The 23,654-nt window shown below is 34.8% G+C and overlaps 3 protein-coding genes across 3 annotated transcripts; all 3 read right to left on the bottom strand.

Annotated features, from left to right (window-relative positions):
* Positions 1 to 545: 545 nt before the first annotated feature.
* Positions 546 to 2,261, bottom strand: LOC118042376 (uncharacterized). The gene has a single exon (XM_035050025.2). It carries the CDS (start codon positions 2,013 to 2,015, stop codon positions 678 to 680), a length of 1,338 nt encoding a protein of 445 aa, XP_034905916.1. The 5' UTR covers positions 2,016 to 2,261; the 3' UTR covers positions 546 to 677.
* A 14,780-nt stretch (positions 2,262 to 17,041) lies between these two features.
* Positions 17,042 to 20,310, bottom strand: LOC118042372 (probable polygalacturonase At1g80170). The gene is made up of 9 exons (XM_035050019.2): positions 19,774 to 20,310; positions 19,395 to 19,523; positions 19,058 to 19,228; positions 18,941 to 18,961; positions 18,622 to 18,829; positions 18,241 to 18,322; positions 17,996 to 18,104; positions 17,739 to 17,855; positions 17,042 to 17,614 (listed from the first exon to the last, which is right to left on the bottom strand). Exons 1-9 carry the CDS (start codon positions 20,014 to 20,016, stop codon positions 17,264 to 17,266), a joined length of 1,431 nt encoding a protein of 476 aa, XP_034905910.1. The 5' UTR covers positions 20,017 to 20,310; the 3' UTR covers positions 17,042 to 17,263.
* Positions 20,311 to 20,447: 137 nt separating this feature from the next.
* Positions 20,448 to 22,684, bottom strand: LOC118042371 (pentatricopeptide repeat-containing protein At3g03580). The gene has a single exon (XM_035050018.2). It carries the CDS (start codon positions 22,634 to 22,636, stop codon positions 20,534 to 20,536), a length of 2,103 nt encoding a protein of 700 aa, XP_034905909.1. The 5' UTR covers positions 22,637 to 22,684; the 3' UTR covers positions 20,448 to 20,533.
* Between the last annotated feature and the right edge of the window lie 970 nt (positions 22,685 to 23,654).

Here is a 23,654-nt window from a genome sequence, read left to right as displayed (position 1 = left end):
TTTGGTTTTGTGTTTTATGATTTCCAAGCCAATAATTGCTCAGAGTAAACGCATAACCACAACAAAAAATATATCTATAAAAATTATAAAAAAAAAAAAAACCAAACAAATACACAACAATAAGATAGGTAATAATAAACATTACATCAAAATAACTCAATAAAAAAAATAATATTATCGGAGAAAAAGAATTACATAGAGATAACCTTTTCATTGAGGTATTTATTTGCTTAAAATGAATTTTATCAAATAAAAAATATTCGATATATTGTATTTAAAAGTTGAGCCATTAAGATATCTACGAGAAACCATTGAACATAATTCAAAAATTAAAATACACTATCGAAAACAAATTAATTTAACCTCAAATGCAATAAGAAAAGATGGCTTCCTATGAAGCCATTAGTCACTCAAAGTCTTAGAAAACACGAGCGGTAAACACCTGTTCTTGCTTGGCCAGTTTTCTAATGATAATTATGATGTCACAAGCATAAACATCGATGTCGGAGGGCCAAAGTTACTAATTATAAACATAAACATAAACATTGGAGTAAAATAACACATTCATCATTACTCATTTCGAAAACAGAGCCCAACATAAAAAGATTAACTCTAAAAAACCAAATTAAAACAAGAATTTAATTAAGAGAAGAAGAAACGTTTAACAACATACTTAATTAAAATAGCATTGGGTGCGTTACATGAAAAACCAGAGCAGCAAACAGGAAGAATAATTTGGATAATTCATGAGCTGCAGCTTGAGATTTCTTGATCAGAGAACCAGAGCCGCAGACACCAACTCCACTGCCACTCTTGACATTATTATATGCTTCAGATGGACTCAAACAAAGACCCGGGTTGCCACTTAGGTCCAAATTCCTTCCTAATCTCTTCAAGAAGCTTGCATTGAAAGGGATAACACCTCCCAACAAGTTTCCACTAAGATTCAAGTGGTATATACGAGAGAGGCTGCTGAACCCTTCTGGGATTTTACCGGTTAATCGGTTGTTCTGCAGAGACAATGTGCTTAGATTGACAAGCAGTGAAAAGCTTGGTGGTATAGTTCCTGAGTAGCATGAGTTGGCAAGCCTCAGCTCTTGCAGCTTCACCAGTTTACCAAACTCTGCTGGCAAAGGTATATACATTGGATTATCATCCATGATGAAGTACTGCAGACTTTGCAACTTCAGAATTCCTTTTGGAATACTTCCCCTCAATTTGTTGTTACTCAAGGCCAGGAAAGTCAATAAAGTGAGCTTTTCTATGCTGTAAGGAATGGTACCAATGAATGAATTTGAACTCAAATCAAGTTTTTGAAGCATACCCAAGCGGCCAATGGTGCCAGGAATTGGTCCAGTAAGTGAATTGTAGCTCAAATCAAGGCCTTGAAGGTTGTTGAGATTCCCCAACTGGATCGGTACAGGACCCGTAAGCATGTTGTAGCTCAGATCAAGGTGGACTAACGAGTTCAAGCTAAAAATCCCGACTGGAATACGCCCAGAAAGGCGATTTTGTGACAGTGTAAGAATCTCTAAAGACTTTAGGAAGGAAATTTGTGGTGGGATCGGACCAACAAGTGCAGGGTTTGATCTAAGACTGAGTTGTTGAAGTGAAGAATCGAAGAAGGCTCCTCTATTTGGTGAAGCAGAGAGCGTGGTTTTAGTGCGAGTGAAGCACTGGAAGAAAAAAACAGATTGGAGATGAGGAAGATCAAAGATTTCGTAAGGAAATGTAGCAGTGTTCTTGCAAGTTGGGTTTGGACGAGTACCAAAATCAAGCCTGGAGACATGAAGGTGGTTATCCTGTCCTAGTTTGCATTCAATTCCAAGCCAGGTTGAGCCAGGATTACAAGGGTTGGGGTAAGAGATTCTCCATTTTTTATCCGAGGAAATGGATTCCATAATCTTGAAAATGGTCTCAACCTCAGAGGGAAGCATGTTCTTCGCATCGGAGGAGCAGACAGAGAGGATGGAAGCAAGAGAGAGGAGAAGCAGAGTGGAGGGAGTGCAGCACATTGTGGAGGGGTGATGAAGCAGCGGTTTGGGTGGTTTTACAAGCAACAAGTTTCATCGATGGGTGAGTGAGAATTCAAATTAAGAGTTGATTTTTACTTAGACATGAGGGTCTCGTTCAAACTGTACTGGACATAAATGAAGATTTAAATTTTTTCTACTTTTTCAAAGAATTCTGCAAATTAATTCAAACAATGAGAGATAGAGAAAGAGTTGATAGAATTTGATGTGATTGATAAGATGGGTGGGGTTGTGACTACACGGGGAGGGTCATGACATTTGAGTGAGTGAGAATTTGACGCCATGGTAGGGTCGTAAGAGGACATGTCTCCCTTTCTCAGACATTGCTGCCGTGATAGAATTTGTCGAAAATTTTAAAACACTGTTCTTCCTTCATCGGTTAACTTCCTCGAACACTAGAAATAATGCAAGTGGAGGAAGATTTGAACTTCTATCCCATTCACGTACACACACACACACATATGGACTAGAAGTTCAAACCTTATATATATATATATATATATATATATATATATATATATAATATAAACCAGTGCATTTTTTTATTTAATTTTCACTTTGATTCTTGAATTTTTATTTTTCATGACTTGGCTTTTTTTGAGCTCAAATCAACCCTTTATTATTATTATTATTATTATTTTAAGAAAAGAGGATTGAATTATAAGATAGAAAATTGAAATGAAAATCTCGAGTAATATAAAGAACTAGTTAAAACTCCATTGACATATTCATTTCAACCTCTCATGTTTTTTAGATATTAGACGACCAGCCCCTTAAATTTTAAAAAAATATATTTTGATAACTAATTTTTTTTTTTTTTAGTTCTTTTTTGCTAGGAGGGTAGAGAGGGAGAGAGTCATCAGATTCTAGTTTAGAGAGAGAAAATAGCCATTGTGGAAGATTTCGGCCATCAAAATAATTGATTTTTGTGTCAAAAGTTCTATATGATAAGAAGAGTTAGGTTTATTTTATTTTATTTTACCTTAAAAACACCTAAAAAAATAAATCTGAAATCAAAATAAATTTTTATTTCAAGTGGATTTTCAAGTTTTTGGACGGTTTATTGAGTTTTTGGTGGCCATGGATTGATTTAATAATCTCTAGGGTCTTTTCTTGGTATTTCAAGTAAAAAATAAATTGAAATGAAATTTTGAATAAAAAAACAAAGGATCTTGTTTTTCCAGCCACTATAGTGGTCGGATTCTAGGTTGTGCAAGTGACTCGTCGTCTAATAATGTAGGCAACACACTGTGTGTGTGGGGGGTGGATGATGTCATCGACCCCATTGAACTTTTTCAATAAATAAAGGCTAGCGCTTGGGCTAGTCTTGCAGGTTCGCGCGCAGACCGTTGCTTTATTGGGTCAAGTTTGCTAAGCCTCGCAGCGCCGAGCCTAATTCTTTCTTTTGTTTTTAATTTTTAGTTTTTTTAAAAAAATAATGTATTATTTGTGTGTATTTTTTAAATAAATTTTAGGTTTATGTTTTAATAAAATTGTGATTATTTTTAAATGACAGTGGGTGTGTTTAACTTTTAAAGAGGTAGGTATGATTCATCATTAATTTTTCTTAATTTTATATTGATTAAATTTATTTTTTTAATATTAATTTTTTTATAAGATTTCTCATATGTGTAGCTTTGCATTGTTTTTTTTTTATTCAATAAATTTTATGTATATGTCAATTTTTATTACAAATTTAATATGTTTTTTATTACAAATTTATTTTGATAAAGAAATTCATTAAACATAATCAAGTAAATTATTTGTATTGCAATGTTAGATATCATGATCTTAATTTTTCTCTTGGTTTTCTCACTTTTATTTTTTATTTATTGTTGATGATTGTTTTCTCATTGCTTTATACAATGATTATTGATTTGTTTAATTAGATAGTTCATAAGTTCTTTTTATTTATATTTAGGAGTTTTTTTTAGTGTAAAGGAACACGTTGAATAATTTTGTATATTCATTTTTTTGTTATGTTTTGATGATTAAAGATTTTATGGTTATTCTTTTTTTTTTTTTTCCTTGAATCATTAATGAAAGTTTCATTGTTTGTAGTTTCACACCTCAATTCAAATTTATAGTGTATTGTTTTTTTTTATCTTGTCTTGATTTTTTTTATTAATGTTTTTATTCTTTTCAATTTAACTCTCAAATTTAAAATTTGTTGTTGCCTTTTGATTTATTTTTTATTGCAATTTTAACACGTTATTTTGATTGTAATTTTTATTTTGGATTTCTTTTGTGTTTTTTTTTTTTTTTGTGATTTTAACATTCATGATTTTTTCATGTATAATACTTTCGGTTTTATAACCCTGGTCACCATTTAAAAACTTGATATTAATTGACTTTTTTGTCTTATATTTTTTTATTTTCTTTCTATGAAATTATTCTAATTCATTTAATTTATATTTTTTTAATAAACACTACCAGAAAATCGCTAAATACCAACGGACATACCGACGGAATTTTTCTGTCGGTATTTTTTCGGCCGAAATCACCGACGGAACAATATTCGTCGGTAATTCGGTCGGTCATTACCGACGGACTCCGTCCTTCGGTAATTACCGACCGAATTACCGATCGAAAATTCAGAATTAATGAAAAAAGGGCGGACAGTGGCGCAGAGGTTTTGGCGGGTGATGTTTCCGACGGAATCACCGACGGAATTAAAAACTGGGGCCCGTACGCGTGATGGGACCTATTCACCGTCAAAAAATACCGACGGAATCACCGACGGATTTGAAATGCCAGATCCGTACCGGTGATGTGACGGGTGCACCGTTAAAAATACCGACGGAATCACCGAGGGATTTGAATAGCAGGTCCGTGCGGTGACGTGTCGATTGCCCGTTAGAATTACCGACGGTCTTGCCGACGGATTCACCGACGGGCTTTATTCCGTCGGTAAGTCCGTCGGCAAAAGTGAATATATGGCTCCTCTGCCGACACTCTCTCCCCCATTTCTCCTTCTTCTTCCTAATCCTAACCCTCCCCATCTGCAAAATAACCAGCCCCCCCTCGCCCCAAAACAAGAATTTTGCTCATCTCAGCACAACAAGTTGTATTTGTTTTGTGGTCACAGCATCCGTGTTCTGATTTACCGACGGATTTTATCATTTTTTTGTAAGTAATTCTATCTTTTAAAATTTTAACATTTAAATGTTAATTTTATTGTTTTTTTAGTATATGTATTATTTTTTTTTAGTAGATGTACATGTTTTATTGTTATTTCTCAAACAAACTTGTAGTATATGAATGTATAATTTTATACTTGTTATGGTTTGTTTTAGATTTTGTAAGATTGTATTTGTTTGAAAATTGTTAAAATTTAATTTGTAGAATTACCGAATTACATGTTGTGTTTTGAAATAATTAAGAGCTTGCTTAATTAATGGGTCCTTTTTATAGAGGTTCGATAGAAGTCATGGATGATCGTTCATGGATGTATCTAGATTCACCCCAAGGATTGCGGAGGATGGATTATTGTAACGGGGTTCAGGGTTTTATTAATTTCGCAACATCTATTCCCAGAAATTTTACTGGAGGCGGTATTAGGTGTCCATGCAGGAAGTGTCAAAATAAAAAGTATCTGCATCCAGATGTTGTAATGATGCATCTTCTACACAAAGGGTTTTGTGGAGGGTTACGAGTGTTGGTATGCACATGGAGAGGTATTTGTTAGTAATAGGAGAATGGGAGAAACGGTGGTTGGGTCAACTTCTAGTGCTAGCAACGTGCATGAAGCGGCAAATGACAACACTAATCCTTACAGAAACATGGTTATGGATGCAATGAGAATGAATCAAGATAATGTCAATCAATGTCCAATCGTAGAAGAAGAACCTAATGCAGAGGCAGCTAGGTTTTTTGATTTGTTGAAAGATTCTGACGAACCATTATGGGATGGCTGCACAAACCACAGTAAATTATCGCTGTGGCACAGGTGTTCACCATCAAGTCAGATCACGGGTTGAGTGAGGCCGGGTATGACAAAATTATTGATTGAGCAAGAAGCATTTTAACCAGAAGGGAACAGGCTCAAAGAGAACTTCTATGCTGCGAAGTCCATGATGAAACCCCTCGGTTTAGGATACCAGAAAATTGACATGTGCCCTAACTTCTGCATGTTATACTACCTTGAAAATGCTGTGATGACCGAGTGCATGACATGCGGGCATTCCCGTTACAAACCCAGAACTGGCAGGGGGAAGACTCTAGTGGCATATAAAAAAACTTAGATATTTCCCGATCACACCTAGACTGCAGAGGTTATTTATGTCACCAAGGACTGCTGAGCACATGACATGGCACCAAACACATGATGTCGTTGATGGTGTGTGATTGGTGCATCCTTCTGATGGCGAAGCGTGGAAACGCTTTAACAGTGTTCATCCTGACTTTTCTGCTGAATCAAGGAATGTTCGACTTGGGTTGTGTACAGACGGGTTCAACCCATTTGGGTCATTTGCTGCTCCCTATTCTTGTTGGCCGGTCATTCTCACAATTTATAACTTGCCACCGGGAATGTGTATGAGGCCGGAGTTCATGTTTCTATCTACTGTCATACCCGGTCCAAGCAGCCCGGGGCGGAATATAGATGTTTGTCTTCGACCGTTGATAGATGAGCTGGCGCAGTTGTGGTCCTCCGGATCTCTGACTTATGATATATCTAGGAAACAAAATTTCCTTATGAGGGCGGCTTTGATGTGGACTATCAGTGATTTTCCAGCTTATGGAATGCTTTCTGGTTGGAGCACGCATGGGAAACTCGCATGTCCATACTGCATGGAAAACAACAAGGCATTCACGCTAGCAAACGGAGGTAAAGCTTCTTTTTTTGACTGTCACCGTCGCTTCTTGCCACTTAATCACAGGTTCAGAAAGAACAGAAAAGATTTCTTTGTTGGTAGAGTTGAAAAAGATGTTGCATCCCCGCGTCTTTCTGGTGAAGAATTGCATCATGTTGTATCAGAGTACGGTGACATTGTGTTTGGCCTTCAATCAGGTAAGCAAAAGTTTCCTGGTTTTGGTTTGACCCATAATTGGGTAAAGCGAAGTATCTTTTGGGAGCTTCCGTATTGGAAGACTAATCTTCTCCGCCATAAACCTTGACGTCATGCACATCGAAAAGAACGTGTTTGAGAATATTTTCAAACACCGTCATGGATGTGAAGGGGAAGACAAAGGACAACATGAAGGCTAGATTGGATATAGCTTTATACTGTAACCGAAAAAAATATGGAGTTGGTTTATGACGAGTCACGGGTTGCAAAAACCAAGGGCAAGCTTCGTGTTAGAGAAAAACGCACAACTGCTAGTCTACAAATGGCTTAAGAGTCTGCGTTTCCCGGATGGACATGCATCGAACATATCAAGGCTTGTTAACATAGAGGACTGCAGATTGTATGGAATGAAGAGCCATGACTGCCACGTGTTTATGCAAACACTCATCCCATTAGCTTTTCGTGATTTGTTGCCAAAGGGAATATGGGATGCACTAACGGAGATCAGTCATTTCTTCAGAGATATATGCTCCAGCAAGATGAATGTTGAGCACATTGAGATGCTTCAAACGAATATCATCGAGACAACTATGCAAACTTGAGATGATATTCCCTCCTTCATTTTTGACTCAATGGAGCATCTCCCTATACATCTACCGTTCGAGGCAAAAAGCTGGAGGACCGGTCCAGTATAGATGGATGTACCCATTCGAACGGTGAGATATTACAGTTGCAATGGAATTCATATCTTAAAGTATTTTCTATGTTTTTCTTATTTGAAAATACTTGAATTGTACTTCAATGCAGGTACTTGTTTAATCTAAAAAAAAAGGTTAAGAACAAGGCGCATGTTGAGGCTTCGATATCTGAGGCCTATATTGTTGAAGAGATATCAATATTTATCTCGTACTATTTCGAACCTCATATGAGAACAAGAATCAATCGCGTTCCACGGCATGACGATGGCGGTGAAGTGCCTTCCAGTGGGAACTTGTCAATATTCTCCAATACTGGACGACCCACACCTAAAAATGCCGTAAGAGGAAGATATTTGTCGGAAATAGAATTCAAACAAGCACACAACTATGTTCTATTTAACTGTGATGAGCTGAGACCATTTATTCAGTAAGTCTATATATGTGTAATAGTAATTAAACTTTGTCAGTAATATACTGTTAATTATATATTGTAATATCATACACTCATTATCACTTGCAGGCAACATCGACAATATTTGCTCTCCAATAACTCGCAGCTGACCGAATCCCAGATCTTTCAATTACAAGATGAACAATTTGCCACATGGTTCAGAACACATGTAAGCACTATCACAAACTCATTGTAACGTATGCATGTCATTACGAGATTCTCGTTCATTTACCGTGTATTGATGTACATTTAATTACATATATTTACAAGGTTTATCAAATGGGAAGGAGTGCGCCCAAGTCATTGTCTTCACTAAGCCTCGGCCCTGAAAGAAAAGTTAAGTGCTATAACGGGTATTTTGTCAATGGATATGTTTTCCATACTGAAGAATACGGGCAAGGAAGAAAGACATACAACTGCAGTGTTTGTGTTAAGGGATCCACAAGTAGCCAGTTAGAAGTTGACTACTATGGTAGATTAGAAGAGGTCGTCGAACTGCAATATCATAGCGAGCAGAATAAAGTGTTTTTATTCAAATGCTATTGGTATGACACGACGGACAGAGGAATCAGAGTTGATCCGCATCATGGTCTGGTCGAAATCAACTCAAAAGCTAGACTCCGCAACATAAACGATGTCTTTGTTTTCGCAAAGCAATGTCAACAAGTTTATTACACATACACCCCTTCATTTAGAAAGGATCGTTCAAGAGTTGATTGGTTGTCCGTTTTAAAAACGAAACCACAGGGTCGTGTCGAGGTTGTTCAGGATGAGAACGAAGACACAAGTGTGCGAGATGAAGTCTTTCAAGTTCGTGAGTTGGTTGAACCATATCGAGTTGCTCCTTCGATTGAATTGGAAGAAAATTCAAATTTTCAAGTTCTCGATGATAGTCTTGTTGATATTGACGGAGAGGAGTTGAATGTTGTTCTCAGCTCTAGCGGACAACCAAATGTCGATGAAGAAGATGATATCCATATTGAAGATTGCGATGAAGATGATGACAATTCAATTGACGAGGAAGAAGAAGAAAATTCCGACTAATTATGAACATGAAGCCCTATGTAAAAACATTTGTCTCATGTAATTTAGATTATTGATGATGTATTTTGTAAAACAAAATATTTACTGTTTAAGCAATGTGGTTATTGTGTTTATGTGATGGACAGTTTATTAGTTAAGTTTCTGCAGGAAGGTAAACAGGCAATACAAAGACAAACTTTCCTGCATAATGCAAACTTATCGACGTCCATACCGACGGAATCACCGTCCGTCGGTATCTCACAGAGAGTTCGAAAATATTTACAACAAAATGCCACAATCACCGACGGCCCTGCCGACGGATCGCCATCCGTCGGTATCTCACAGAGAGTTCGAAAATATTTACAACAAAATGCCACAATCACCGACGGCCCTGCCGACGGATCGCCATCCGTCGGTATCTTACAGAGAGTTCGAAAATATTTACAACAAAATGCCACAATCACCGACGGCTATGCCGACGAATCGCCCTTCGTCGGCATCTCACAGTAAGCTCGAAAACATAACACCACCATCGACGGTATTACCGACGGCGTAGGTCCGTCGGTAATTTGTCGGTTACCCATTTTACCGACAGCATTACCGACGGACCGCGCGTTTCCCAAAGTGTGTTAATTAATGCGCCCCTGAACTTGTCAACTTTCCGACGGAATCACCGACGGACTGCGAAAATTTTGGAGGGCTTTTAAAAATTCGGGGCGAAATTCGAAAAATACCGACGGAATTCCAAACCTTTTACCGACGGATTTGTAACCTTTTACCGACGGATGTTAATTCCGTCGGGGATTCCGTCGGTAAAATTGACCTATAAGTTCCACCCCCGCCGCTTCGCCTCATTTTTTCTTCTTCTCCCCGCCGCTTCTTCTCTTCTCCTGCGTTTTTCAGCCTAGATTTTTCATTTTTTTCCCCCTCAATCCTTAAACACTTTCACCTTTAATCTCTAGCAAGATTTGGTGTTGTAAATCTTCATTATATTAAAAGGTATGTGTTTTTTCTCTATTTTATTTTATTTTATTTTATTTTTAGTTGTTTTTATTTTTGTTGTGTTGGTGTTTTTTGTTGCAATATAGATAAAGTTTTGAATTTGACACATTATTAAGGTATGTATATTTCGTTCCTTTTTTTTTTTTGAATATTTTTTTGAATTTGTTGAATATTTGTTAATTTAATTGTTGAATAATTGAATTTAATTGTTGAATTTATTGAATATTTTTTGTTGTTGTGTTGTTAGAATTTTTTATTAGGTAATTTAACTTAGAATTAGTTAAAGTTGAATTTTTTGAATTTGTTGAATATTTGTTAATTTAATTGTTGAATAATTGAATTTAATTGTTGAATTTATTGAATATTTTTTGTTGTTGTGTTGTTAGAATTGTTATTAGGTAATTTAACTTAGAATTAGTTAAAGTTGAATTTTTTGAATATTTTTTGAATTTTTTGAATTTGTTGAATATTTGTTAATTTAATTGTTGAATAATTGAATTTAATTGTTGGATTTATTGAATATTTTTTTGTTGTTGTGTTGTTAGAATTGTTATTAGGTAATTTAACTTAGAATTAGTTAAAGTTGAATTTTTTGAATATTTTTTGAATTTGTTGAATATTTGTTAATTTAATTGTTGAATAATTGAATTTAATTGTTGGATTTATTGAATATTTTTTGTTGTTGTGTTGTTATAATTGTTATTAGTTAATTTAACTTAGAATTAGCTAAAGTTGAATTTTGAATTTTTTTTGAATTTTTTGAATTTGTTGAATTGTAATTGTTAATTTGTTTGAAGTATAATTTGTTGCATTTATTGAATTTATTTTTTGTTATATTTTTTATTGTTTTGAATATAATTATTGATTAATTTGTGAATTGTAATTGTTAACGTTGAATTTATCTTAGGATTAATAGTTGAATATGTTGGAATAATTAGTATAGATTGGTTCGATTGGTTGTGGCTATTGTTAATATTTGCAGGTTTGTGGATTTGGGTAGTATCCAGTATAGGGGAGGTGCTGCCGATTTTTTTTTAACTTTTGAATTTTATTTTACAATTATTAATATAAAATTGTTTAGATGCGCAAAATGAAAACCAGAGCTGGTCGTCCAGTCGAATCAAGTTCGTCTAGCAGCGATGATGATGTTTTCCTTAGGTGCCTCTCAAGAAGAGGCACCTACACCACCTGCGCCGTCAACCGATGCTGCCTCTTCCAGCGATGTTTCACATCGCAGACACGGCATGCCTTCGAAGCGGAATCAATTTACCCGCCAGTTCGAGGCACAGTGGAAGGACGATCTTTCAATGTAAGTTTGTTAATGTTTTAGTTTTTTTTATATAAAAAAAACAAATTTAAAACATAATTTATGAAGTAATCACAAATTAATTTCATTTCTTTTCAGGTTCACAAAACATTGAGGCCGCCCGATTAATATCATCGGCGTTTAAAGCGTCGATGGAGATTCCATTGTTTCAATGGAGTCAGATATCCAGACATCCTGAATGGATGCCTCAAATCAATGCATGGTTTCGTAGATTTGAGGTTCGTGTTAATATATAATTTTCAGCTTATTTCTAATTATAAATTCATGTTATAATTGTAAATAAATTATTAACATTTTAAAAAATTATTTTTTTATATACAGCATCGATTCTGCTGGGACGATGAACATGACAGTGTTGTGAGGAGGGTGTGGGAAAATCACGCGGCAATTAGGTAACATCGAAAAACAATACGACTTTTTTTTACATAATTATTTATGTTTTGAAATGTAATTTTTTCGTGCGTGAATTAGGTTGCGTGATTTTTGGTATGACGCCCAGAAAAAAGCAAAAAAAAACAGCGAGGGATAAGGGGTTACAAGGCTGGAACGATGTTGCGGTTTGGAGGGATTTCAAACCAATATACATCCCGGAAGATATATGGCCGCACTATCTTCAGCACGTGACGTCTGAGCGGTTCACTCGACGCTCACAGTCCGGTGCCGGCAACCGGAATCGGCAAATTCATGGCTCGGTTACAACGCACACCGGCGGCTCCGTTCCGTTTGCTGCACATGCGAAACGGATGGTAAGATTAATTTAAATGAAATATATCGTTCAATTAATTTGTTGTTAATACATTTTTTTCATTATATATAGGCTACGTCTCTTGGACGTGAGCCGAGCCCTATGGAGCTGTTTGTGGAGACGCACGTGCGGAGTCATGACCGCCAAAAGGGGACGCAACAGTTCGTTGACAACCGTGCTCAACAGTTTGTGGTGTGTTTGTTTAACCATTTTATTTTGTAAGTTATTATTATGTTTATTGAATTGAATATGATTTTTTTTTTTCAGGAGACCTATAATAATCGGTTGAGGGAGAGATACGGGGATGATCCTTCGACCCATCCGGAATTCGATCCGGATTTGTGGATGGAGGCTGGATCGTCAGGTGGACCCGATAAAAATCGGGTTTACGGGCTCTCCAACACTACCGCTGCCAAGTTGCGGTCGACCGGTACTGCTTCAACCGGTGGGAGCTCCCAATCTGTATCGAGCTCCCAATCTAAGGAGTTTGTGGCCTTGCAGCAAAGGTGCGACCACCTATCAGAGGCGTACACACAACTCAAAGAATAGCAAAGATTGGCGAACGAACAACACAGATTGGCGGACGAACAACGCAGAGCAGAGTCTGAACAACAAAGAGCGGCCTATGAAGAGCTTCGTCAAATGGTCATGAACATGACACAAGGCGGAACATGTGCGCCTAATTCTTTTTGGCCGCCTAACCCCCACCCTCCTCCTCCTCCTCCTCCTCCACCTTTATATTAATTGTTTTTTTTTTAAACACATTCATTTTGTAATGAATATTATTTAACTTTGAGTTTTTGTTGCTCAATATAAATTTTATTTGCATAATTGGTTTGTATTACTATTAATTTATATTATTTTTTCTAAATAATTAAAAAAAAAAATTACACAGGGATTTACCGACGGAATAAATCCGTCGGCATTGGACAGTGTCTGAGGTATGTCATCCCATCACCGACATACTCACCGACGGACATACTCCGTCGGTATAAAAATACCGACGAATTTACAGATGGATTTATTCGGTCGGTATGAAATATCACCGACACTTTTGCCGACGGAGTTACTCCGTCGGTATTTAAATAACACCGACGGAATGTATTCCGTCGGTATATTCCAAGCGGGAAATTTTTTTTTTGGCGCGCACCGGCCGTCGGTAAAACCGTCGGTAAATGTGTTTTTTTTATTACCGACGGATATAACGACGGAATGTGGAATCACCGACAAAAGGTATTCCGACGGAAGTATTCCGTCGGTAATATAGTCGGTAAATAATTTACCGACGAACGTTCTGTCACACACCGACGGAATATTTCCGTCGGTAAAACTGTGAAATCTTGTAGTGAAATAAAATCATTGAGACGTTTTGAGAATATTGTGAAGACATATTTCCATAATATTAGCAAGCTTTCATCTTTTATATTGAATTGTTGTTGTTTTTTTGCTTTATTTGTTGTCAATATCTTGTTTTCTAATAATATTTTTAAATTAATCAATTTTATTAAACTTATTTGAGCTAATTATCTAAATATTATATTTTTTTTATTTAAAAAAATTAGTTCACAGTGTAGTATGAGATAGCTAACTAGTACATACACTTAATTTTAGATGCGCTACATGCAAGGATATTTTTTTTATCAGGAAAAAAAAAATTGTCAGCAACACAAGCATGTTTTTAAAAGAAGTAAATAAAAGAAAAAACATCTTGAGGCATAGACTCATCTGAAAATGCTCGTATAATGTAATTACAATAAATGGATCAACTTAAACCAAAAAAAAAAAAAAATCATGGTATACTATCAGTAAAAGTTTAACGGTGGTTGGTAGGGACAGTCAAAAAATGGTTTTTTTTTTTTTTTTTTCTTGTCTTAATTTTTATCCTTTTGTTAATATTTTTATTCTTTTCAATTTTACTCTCAATTTTAAAATTTATTGTTGTCTTTTGATTTTTTTTTATTACAATTGTAACACTCATTATTTTGATTGTATTTTTTAAAACAAAAATTGTTTTTTTTTTTTTTGTGATTTTAACCCTCGTAATTTCTTTATGTATAATGCTTTTGATTTTATAACTCTAGTCACCATTTAAAAAGTTAACATTAATTAATTTTTTTTTTTTTTTTTATATTCATATATTTTTTATTTTGCTTTCTATAAAATTATCGTAATTTATTTAATATTAGCAAGTGTTCATCATTTATATTGAATTATTATTGTTTTTTCATTTTATTTGTTGTCGATATCTTATTTTCTAATAATATTATTAAATTAATTAAGTTTATTAAACTTATTTGAGCCAATTATTTGAGTATTATATTTTTTATTTTTTTAAAAATATTTTTATATACATATTTTTTTTATGTAAAAAAAAAAAGTTAGCTCTGGATGTAGTACGAAACACACTTAGATCTAGGTGCTTGTGATACGCTACATGCAAGAATATTTTATTATCAGTAAAAACAATTATCAGCAACGCAAGCATGTTCTAAAAGAAGTAAATAAATGAACAAACATCTTCAGGCATAGACTCATCTGAAAATGCTCGTATAATTTAATTACAATAAATGGATCAACTTAAAAAAAAAAAATCATGGTAACCTAAAAAAAATGGGTAAAAATAAAAAATCATGGTATACTATCAGTAAAATTTTAACGGTGGTTGGTAGGGACAGTCAAAACTGTTTGATCTGTGCTATGTATGGCCCACATGCACCCACAAAATGCTAGCACACAAGGACAAGGAGACGTTACCCTAGGGGTGTGTTTTCGTCGTGCCAATTTGGCGTGACGGTGTCGGGAGTCATATTCTCTTACAATGGCCCAGCTCCAGTTCATAGGCAAGGTGTTTTTTGTTGTGTGTTGAGATCCATGGACATCTTTATTTGATTTGGTGATAGTGATTCAATTTTATGAAACGATGCCGTGTGAATGGTTTTAAGATTTAGGGGGTGTTTGAGAGAGTCATAACAGTTACTATTTATATTTTACTCAAAAATATATTTAAATAATATTTTTTGATTTTTTTAAAAAATATTTTTAATATTAACACAATCTAAAAACATTAAATTTTTTTTTTTTAAATACACAATTTCAACTTCATTTCAAAATAATGTTATAGCTAGTGTTTAGGAATGCAAAAGTTACCTCTCATTTGTTTTTATGAACTTGTAGGTGATAGGATTCTAAAAAATGTTCACTTGAATCGTAATTAAATCTAAAGCAAACTGATTTAAGAACTTGGGCTTGAGGATTGATGACTTGAAACATAAAAGGTATTCAATAAAAAAGAATTAATTTAAGCTCCGTTGATGATTTTAATTACAAGTTTACTACTAACACAAATGTAGATTTTTTTAAAGGTTATTTGGATACATTACATGTTGATAAAGCAAATTCAAGATTTACAATTCATTACTATAAAAGTCAATGGAAGAGAAATAATTTATCAATTGTTGCTGTATATGTAAATTTTAACATGAAAAGATTAAGATTGATATCTAAAATTGTTATACACCAAAAATTAAAAAATATAAAGGGTTAAAAAATCTTGATTGGACATTTATGAGATTAATACAATAACAATTTAAACTCTAGGATGATTTCTAATATAAAATGATTGATGTAAGAGGCTTTTTAGAGGAAATTATTTATTTTCTTAGTTTTTTTTTATTTAGTTTAAGGAATCAAATATTATGCTTGATAATTTTATTTTTCTATTTAGTTTATGAATCCCTATAATAAGTTCACAATTATTTATTAGATTTTCTCTCTCTTTCAAAATAGACCTAGAACTTGTATAAATAAGGATGTTTAGCTTGTATTTAATTAGATTGCTTGAAGATAAAATACATAATAAAATTTTTAATTTAGAATTTTTGTATGGTGACTCTATTTACCAAAAAATTATGTTGCTTGTTATCGTTTTTTTGTTATTTTTATATGCATCAAATTTATTATTTAGTTTTTAAATTGTATTATTTAATAGTTTTATATACTTTAAAAAACTATGTAATGTTTTGATTATTTTTCCTTTTTTTGTTGTTGTTGTTTTTATAATATTTATGCGTTTTCAAAGAAATGACTCATTTATTAAGCAATTTATTTAGTTTATTAAATAACTTGTTTAATTTTCTAAGAAGATATTTAATTTAAGTTATGTAATTAATAAATATTTTGACTCAAACAGTACAATAATAGATTACGACACATGCGATTTCATTCGGTATCAAATAATTGAGATATTTAATCTCATAATATAACACAGCAGGAATTGCACAGACAACATCGGAGTCAGTCTTCAAATAAACCAGGTCCTGCATGGAATTCTTCAATTCTAATTTGTCGCCACAGCTTCTACAATTCTAAGAAAAGTTGATTTGTCTTAATCTATGTTTAGTCCCTTGAATTGCTTGAATAATTGGATTTGGTCCCTAAACAATAAAAGTTTTTTCTATTTGGCCCAATTACTCATAATTAATTGGATAATATTTATTTTAGATGTAAATGAATATTCAAGATTAATAGAAATGGCTGTTGCAATAATATGTAGCTGTCTTTATGGTGCATATAAAACTGGTTTATGCTGAATTTGGAAAATCAGCATCAATTTGTGACCAAGGGTGACTCCTTTTCACAAATTTACTCCATGAACATCCATTAAAGCTGCGGCATATATAGTTCATCCGCCTTCAGCAGTTGAGTTTAGTTGACTTGATGATCTTGAGATTGATTCTTGGCGACTCCAAAAGGATAAAAATAAGAAATAAAATAAAAAAGATATATTATTGTTACAAATCTGTGAAGCTTATGACATAGAAAGCATCTCTCCTTGATGTAAGTTTAGAACCCTAGTACTGCAGATTGGCATTTCTCCTCGAAAAATCATCTAGCAGCAATAGCATGCCCTACATTCCACTCACCCTATTTAGTACAATATTATAACAAGATTAGTTTAATTTCTTTGAAGATCAAGTCAGAGCTCAGTGTGGATAATATCCTCAGTAATGGTTTCAGAAGGCTCAGAAATTTTCATCTGATCTATGACACTGGACTCTTTGGTAATTGCTGACTGACCAGTGACATTATCGTTTTTGTCATGGGAACTTAGGCAGTCTGCTGAGGGATGCACGACACCATACCCAAAGCCTTGTGCAGAGTTGCAATAGGTCTCCTCTGTGCCATCCTTCTTCTCTAAGTTGATGTTGCTCAACACTATGTTGCTGCAAGGAACAGTATCACTGCATGCGAATTTCATGGCCTTTGAACTTTTTGTGGTACCACTAATATTCCGGTATGTTATCTCACTTATTTCAACAGCTGATGTCTAAAAAGAAAGAACGGCAAAAAAAATAAAAATAACGGAGATTCTGGTCAGATGGTTGGCAGTTAGCCTATTGTAACAAATATATTACTACAAGATATGGTAAAATGGAAAATGGCAGAATTACCTGGTTTTGGCATGTTTTTGGGGAATCACAGTAGAACTGATCAATAATGATGGGGTTTGCAACATTCTCCATTCCCACATTCTCGAAGCGTACCCCACGGACATAACCATGACCACCCTGCAACAGAAAACTGGAATGATCACTTGGACATTTAAAAGCACAGCCTATATAGTAAGATTTGCAACATTTTTAAGAAAAACAGCACTTGAAGCCTCTAGAGTCTGAACAGTACAGTTCATCATCATGCAAAGTATTACCTGCCAAGTTTTAATTCTGAGGCCATTTGTTGTCTCCCGAAGGAATGCTGTATCCAAGACTACTTTTGTTACCATGCCAGTGGAGTTGCCCTTCCCAAGACTTCCAATGCTGATTAGCAGAAACATTTGCGCAAAAGAATTGGTTCATAATAAAATAAGAAACTCATTCCTAGTTGTTCTAAACACTTTGTGGACATTAACAATTCAATTGAACCTTGAGCTGTAGGACTGCACAGTAAATATACCTGATTCCATGTCCTGGTCCACAAAAAATTCTCTTCATCTTGATATTGGAGCTACCATTCACGATTGAGACACAATCATCACCTGTATATTGAAGTAGAATCAACACAACGACCTGGTACTAAGTGTGCCTATAACACCAGCATACTTGCCACCATGAAACTTGTTTCACTTGGGAACTTAGTCTTGAATTCTAAGTTTCTCCATGGATGCATCATGATTAATTTCTTTGATTGTTTTACTTATCTCGTGATTTGTTTTTTATCATTTTTTAAGACAAAATGCTTAAAAAACAAACGAATGAGCTCTCTCCCTTTAAATCTCATTTTCTTATACTCAGAAAATGGAAGAGGAAGAAAAGAATGATGATAAGGTTTTCAAACCTGTTCCAATTTTGCAGTCCTGGAGAACAACATTAGTTGATCCAGTAATATGAATTCCATCAGTGTTGGGACTATCTTCTGGAGCTGAGACTAGCACATCAGAAACCCGCACAGAATCAGAATGGGAAATCACAAAGTGCATCTGTTGGCTGTTTTGGATAGTAAGGCCGTTGATCTTTACAGCTGAGCTTGAATCAATAGTTAATGCCTGCAAAATCCTTGTCTGTTAGTTCCAACAGTGTACATTTGGCAGTTCTATTTGATGTTTTGGATATGTTTCTCAAACACTGGTGAATGTAATGAAGAAGCAGATGCTTACTGTTGGTGCTCCTCTGCAAGGCTGTAAAGTACAGAAAGAGAAATATGTGTTACATTTTACTCTTGGAATTGCAACACACTAGTAGGGGTAAATCTAGATAGAGTTTAGAAGAATTACATTTGACTTGTTCTTTTTGCAGGATGATGCCCACCATTTGCTTCCCGAGCCATCAATTACTCCGTTCCCCTGGAAGAGAACTCCATTCAATTTAGAGAAGTATAGCCAAAGTCGAGGAAGATTTGGATCCCAATTCTCAGGCTCATCAGGTGCCACTATTGTTCCATCTATCTGCAAACGCATAATGAAGATGGAATGTTTGATGATATGGATATATGCAAATTACTATCACATTGGAAAAGTGCCAACAATAATTCATAGCAATAAATGACAACGCTAATCTCTGCTGAAGTATATGGTCTTGGTCAACTCAATTTGATACAGCCTTCCAAATTACCTGGATGACCAACCTATCAGCACAAGGCCCCTTAAATCTCGTTGCATTAACCAAATAATGCCGTCCTGGAGGAACCAAGAAAACTGATTTTGGTGTTGTACAGGCTGTGTTCCAAGCATTTTCAAAGGCCTGGTGATATAGCAACACAAAATAAAGCCAGTTGATAATCAGCATCAAGACTACTTTGAACATAGAAAGAATCATAAAAGTTGACAGAAAGGGAAATATTGTATGCTTCAAATGGTATTACATAAGCTCCAGGCTAGCTGGTTCTTTAAAGGTCGGTGTTCAATTTTGGAGTTGACTTGTGAAGCTTAACCACCAAGGAAAACCAAATACTAAAAAGTTTATGAAGTTATTTCAAGAAAACAGAACGCACCTGAGTATCATCAGAAACCCCATCTCCAACAGCACCAAAGCTATCAACATTGACAAGAACCTTGCCCCCACGTTCACTTGTCCATGATGGAACAACCTTGGAAAGCTCTGTCTCATCTACTTCTTCTATGCCAAAGTTTTCAAGCTTCTCAAGCATGGCAATGCTGTCACATGCCATGTTTCCTGCAACTCCGTGAGCCACTATCAGCAAACCAAGAAGGGAAATGAAGAAGAATTTATCCATTATATTGTCAGTTCTTTATGTTTCGCAACACTAATTGATTTATGCAAGTCCTTGTGAACATTAGGTGATTATTTATATGTGCAGATTAGATATTGAAATCTGGAGCTTTGTGGGCTCTATGGCTTGGCTTAAAAGCACATTAACAAGCAAGAATTTCTACGCCCCCACACTTAAAGTACAAGGAATTTTTTTTTAAACTACTTTGCTTTACTCAACAAATACACAGACCATTCGAAGTGTTCATGGATTCTGCCTTCGGCTTCTGTTCTCTCTTTGAAGACGTAAATTAAATGTTTACTGCAAAAGTATACAATGAGGCAGAGAAACAATGCAAAATACTTCAAGCTATGAAGAAATCCAACTGTTTTGTTGGACCAAACAGGGCAGCCAAAAAGCTTATGGTGACTTCCCACTACATGCACATCAAACGCTTCAAGCAAAAGAAAACTTTACATAGATATTTTAGTAGACTTGACAAGAAGGGCTAGATTTTGTGAAAAGAAAGTTCAATTGCTGTCTACTGTCTGAGGCTATGTCTGATGTCTTCAGTTTTCTTATTTTGGACAGAGCTCCAATCTATATGGGGATTGTTCACCTCAATAAAACTGCGACCAATCTCCCTTGTCAACTTTCTTGCTATAGCGAGCTCTCTAATATGCATTGAGGCTTCATATTCTCCAATGTCAGAATAGAAGCTTGATACTTGCAAATACACTGAAAAATCTTCTGGGTCAAGCTCTAACAATGCCTTTGCAGCTCTTCTTCCTACAATTTCATTCCTATAGATCCTACAGCTTCGCAATAATGAGGTCCACATCACACAATCACCTCTTCCAGGTGCCTTTTGCGTCAACTCTTCAGCTTCATCAAGCAAACCTGCACGCCCCAAGATATCAACCATACAGGAAAAATGTTCCTTTGCTGGACAGATCCCATACTGGGCTTTCATTGAATAAAAAATCAATCTTCCTTCTTCAAACAACCCAGAATGACTGCATCCAGATAACACACACAAGAATGTCACTTTATCAGGTTCCAAACCCTTTCGGATCATTGCTTCAAATGTCTGAAGGCATTCTCTCCCCAACCCATTCTGTGCAAGCCCATTGATAATTGATGTAAAACAGATTACATTTGGTGAAGGAAGTTGTTCGAAAACCTTTTTTGAAAGTTGAAAATGACCACACCTTGAATAAGCATCAATCAACGAACATGAAACTGCAATATCGGATCCGAAACCTAATTTCATTGCACAACAGTGCACCAATCTGCAGCTGTCCATACTTGCAAATTCAGAAACTGATACTGCTTTCAGTGTTGTGGAAAATGTAACCTCATCAAGTCCAATTCCTTCATCAACCATCAAACCATACATCTCAACTACATCATAAACAATACCACAGTGCAGCAAAGAGGTCATTAGAGAATTGCAAATCTGTGTAGTTTTCTTGGGAACACTTTCAAAAGCGGACACTGAACTCTCAATGTACCTGCATTTCCCATACATGTCAATCAACGCAGATTGTACGTGAAAACTTCCAATGTCAAAACCCATCTTCAAGACACAACAATGAATCTGCTTCCCAAACAAAATATTCCCATTCAAGCTTGACAAATGCAATAGTGCAACAAATGAACGAATTGATGGCTTTCCCCAAAACTGCATCAAATAAAACAACTCAACAGCTTCAAATAATAAGCCACAATCAGCATAAACTGACACTATTGAATTCCACGAAATGACATCCTCCACCTTAATGGACTCAAATGATTTCCTTGCATCATTCAAACTCTTACAAGCAGAATAAAAATCCACTAAAGCATTAGCAACAAAAATATTTGATCTCGCCCATCCAACTTTAATAAAATGACAATGTAGCTGCTTCCCTTCATATAAAAACTTTTCATTACAGCACCCTCGAATCAAATAACAAAAACTAAGTCCATTCGGATGTACACCATCCAATTTCATCTCATGATACACTCTTAGTAAGTCATGGAATCGACCCAGTTCACAGAAACCGCGTAAAACCAAATTCCAAGTAGCCAAATTTCTCTCAGGCATTTCATCAAACAAACTAAAACCCAAATCAAAACATCCCATCTGCATATAAAAACCAACAAGCGAAGTTCTAATGAACATATTGGAGCCACACCCAAGTTTAATAATCCTGCAATGAACTTGAATTCCTTGTTTTAAAAACCCATCTTGGCTGCTGCATATACTTAAAACAGAAGAAAAAGTTGATGGGCTTTCTTTAATTCCTAAGGAAACCATTTCATAGTAATAGTAAAGAGCTTGTTTTGGTATTCCGTATTTTCCAAGCCCAGAAACCATCAAGTTATATGTAACAACATCACACATGGACATTTCATCGAATAGTTTTTGAGCAAGGGTAACGTTCCCTGATTTTATGTAGCTGTCCAATGTTCTGTTTTTGGCATAAATGGTGTCGTTTATGTGAGGTTGGAGGTAAGATTCTAAGATCAGTGATGATAATGAGGTTGTTTTTGTCGCCGCCGCCGATGACAGCACTGGTCGGTGTATTTTTTCTGTTAAGGTTGTTACTGTACGGACAAGAGGCAGTCTTAATTTGGAATTGGTGGATTTCATTTGCATGCTCGATCATGTGCGTGCCTCTTTAGAAGTAACTTGGGATAGGAATGAAAGGATGGGTTTAAAATAACTTTCACATCTTCACTCATCTAATTATTATAATATTTAATTTAATTTTAATTAATAAATAAATTTAATTTATATATTAAAAAAATAAAATAAAATTCATTTTATTTTATTTATTTTTCTCATTACCTTCATTTTATTTCTTTAAAGCTAGATGTTTTAAAATATTAATTTTAATATTAAATTTTTGCTTTTTGGAATTGTATTGACCGCTCTAATTTACTTTTGTAGCATTTTTAAAGATTGAATTTTATTTGAAATTCAATTCTAAACACTTAAGTGATTTCCCAACATAAAATTTCATTAAAACTTATTAATTAAATTCAATTCAAAAGGATTCCAATATGTTGATAGCTATTAGATCTAGAAGCTAAAGTGAGACCTAAATTGTGAATTTGTTGGTCAATCCAAATCTATTTTAAATTTGAACAAAGAAAGCATATGTCATTTTGAACAAAAATTTGAAAAAAATTATCTTACAATTAACCTTGTCATATTTCATCCAAGTTTGTTCAGGTTAATTGAATAATAAATCGATTAGATAAGTCATCTAAGTTTTAATCGATTAACCTCCAAAATTGTTAAAAAAACTCAACTTGACCCAGGTTTTATATATTGGGTTTTTCGAAAAATATATACGCAGCAAAAATAATAAACTTAAAAAATTCGAGGGAGTCTTAAGATCTTGTTAGATAAATCTAGAATTGTTTAGGAATTATACGAACATTACCTAAAAATCATATGTTCCTTTTGGTTTTGAATAATTGCTTCAAGATTGAATTGCCGCAAACCACAAGGCAACCAAGTGTCCGGTTTCTAGCGGTAAGGATTGTTATGCCTTTGAGTACTAGCTCTTTTGTTATGTGTTTATCATGTGTTTTGTTGTGTATTGTGTACTACATAGAAAATAAGAGGCATAACATTCATAAACATGAAACTGAAAAACCAAACCGAA

The sequence above is a fragment of the Populus alba genome, chromosome 8 (genome assembly GCF_005239225.2).
Source record: "Populus alba chromosome 8, ASM523922v2, whole genome shotgun sequence".
NCBI lineage: Eukaryota > Viridiplantae > Streptophyta > Magnoliopsida > Malpighiales > Salicaceae > Populus > Populus alba.
The sequence above is the reverse complement of the archived record's forward strand: the minus strand, read 5'-3'. Positions and strand labels throughout refer to the sequence as shown.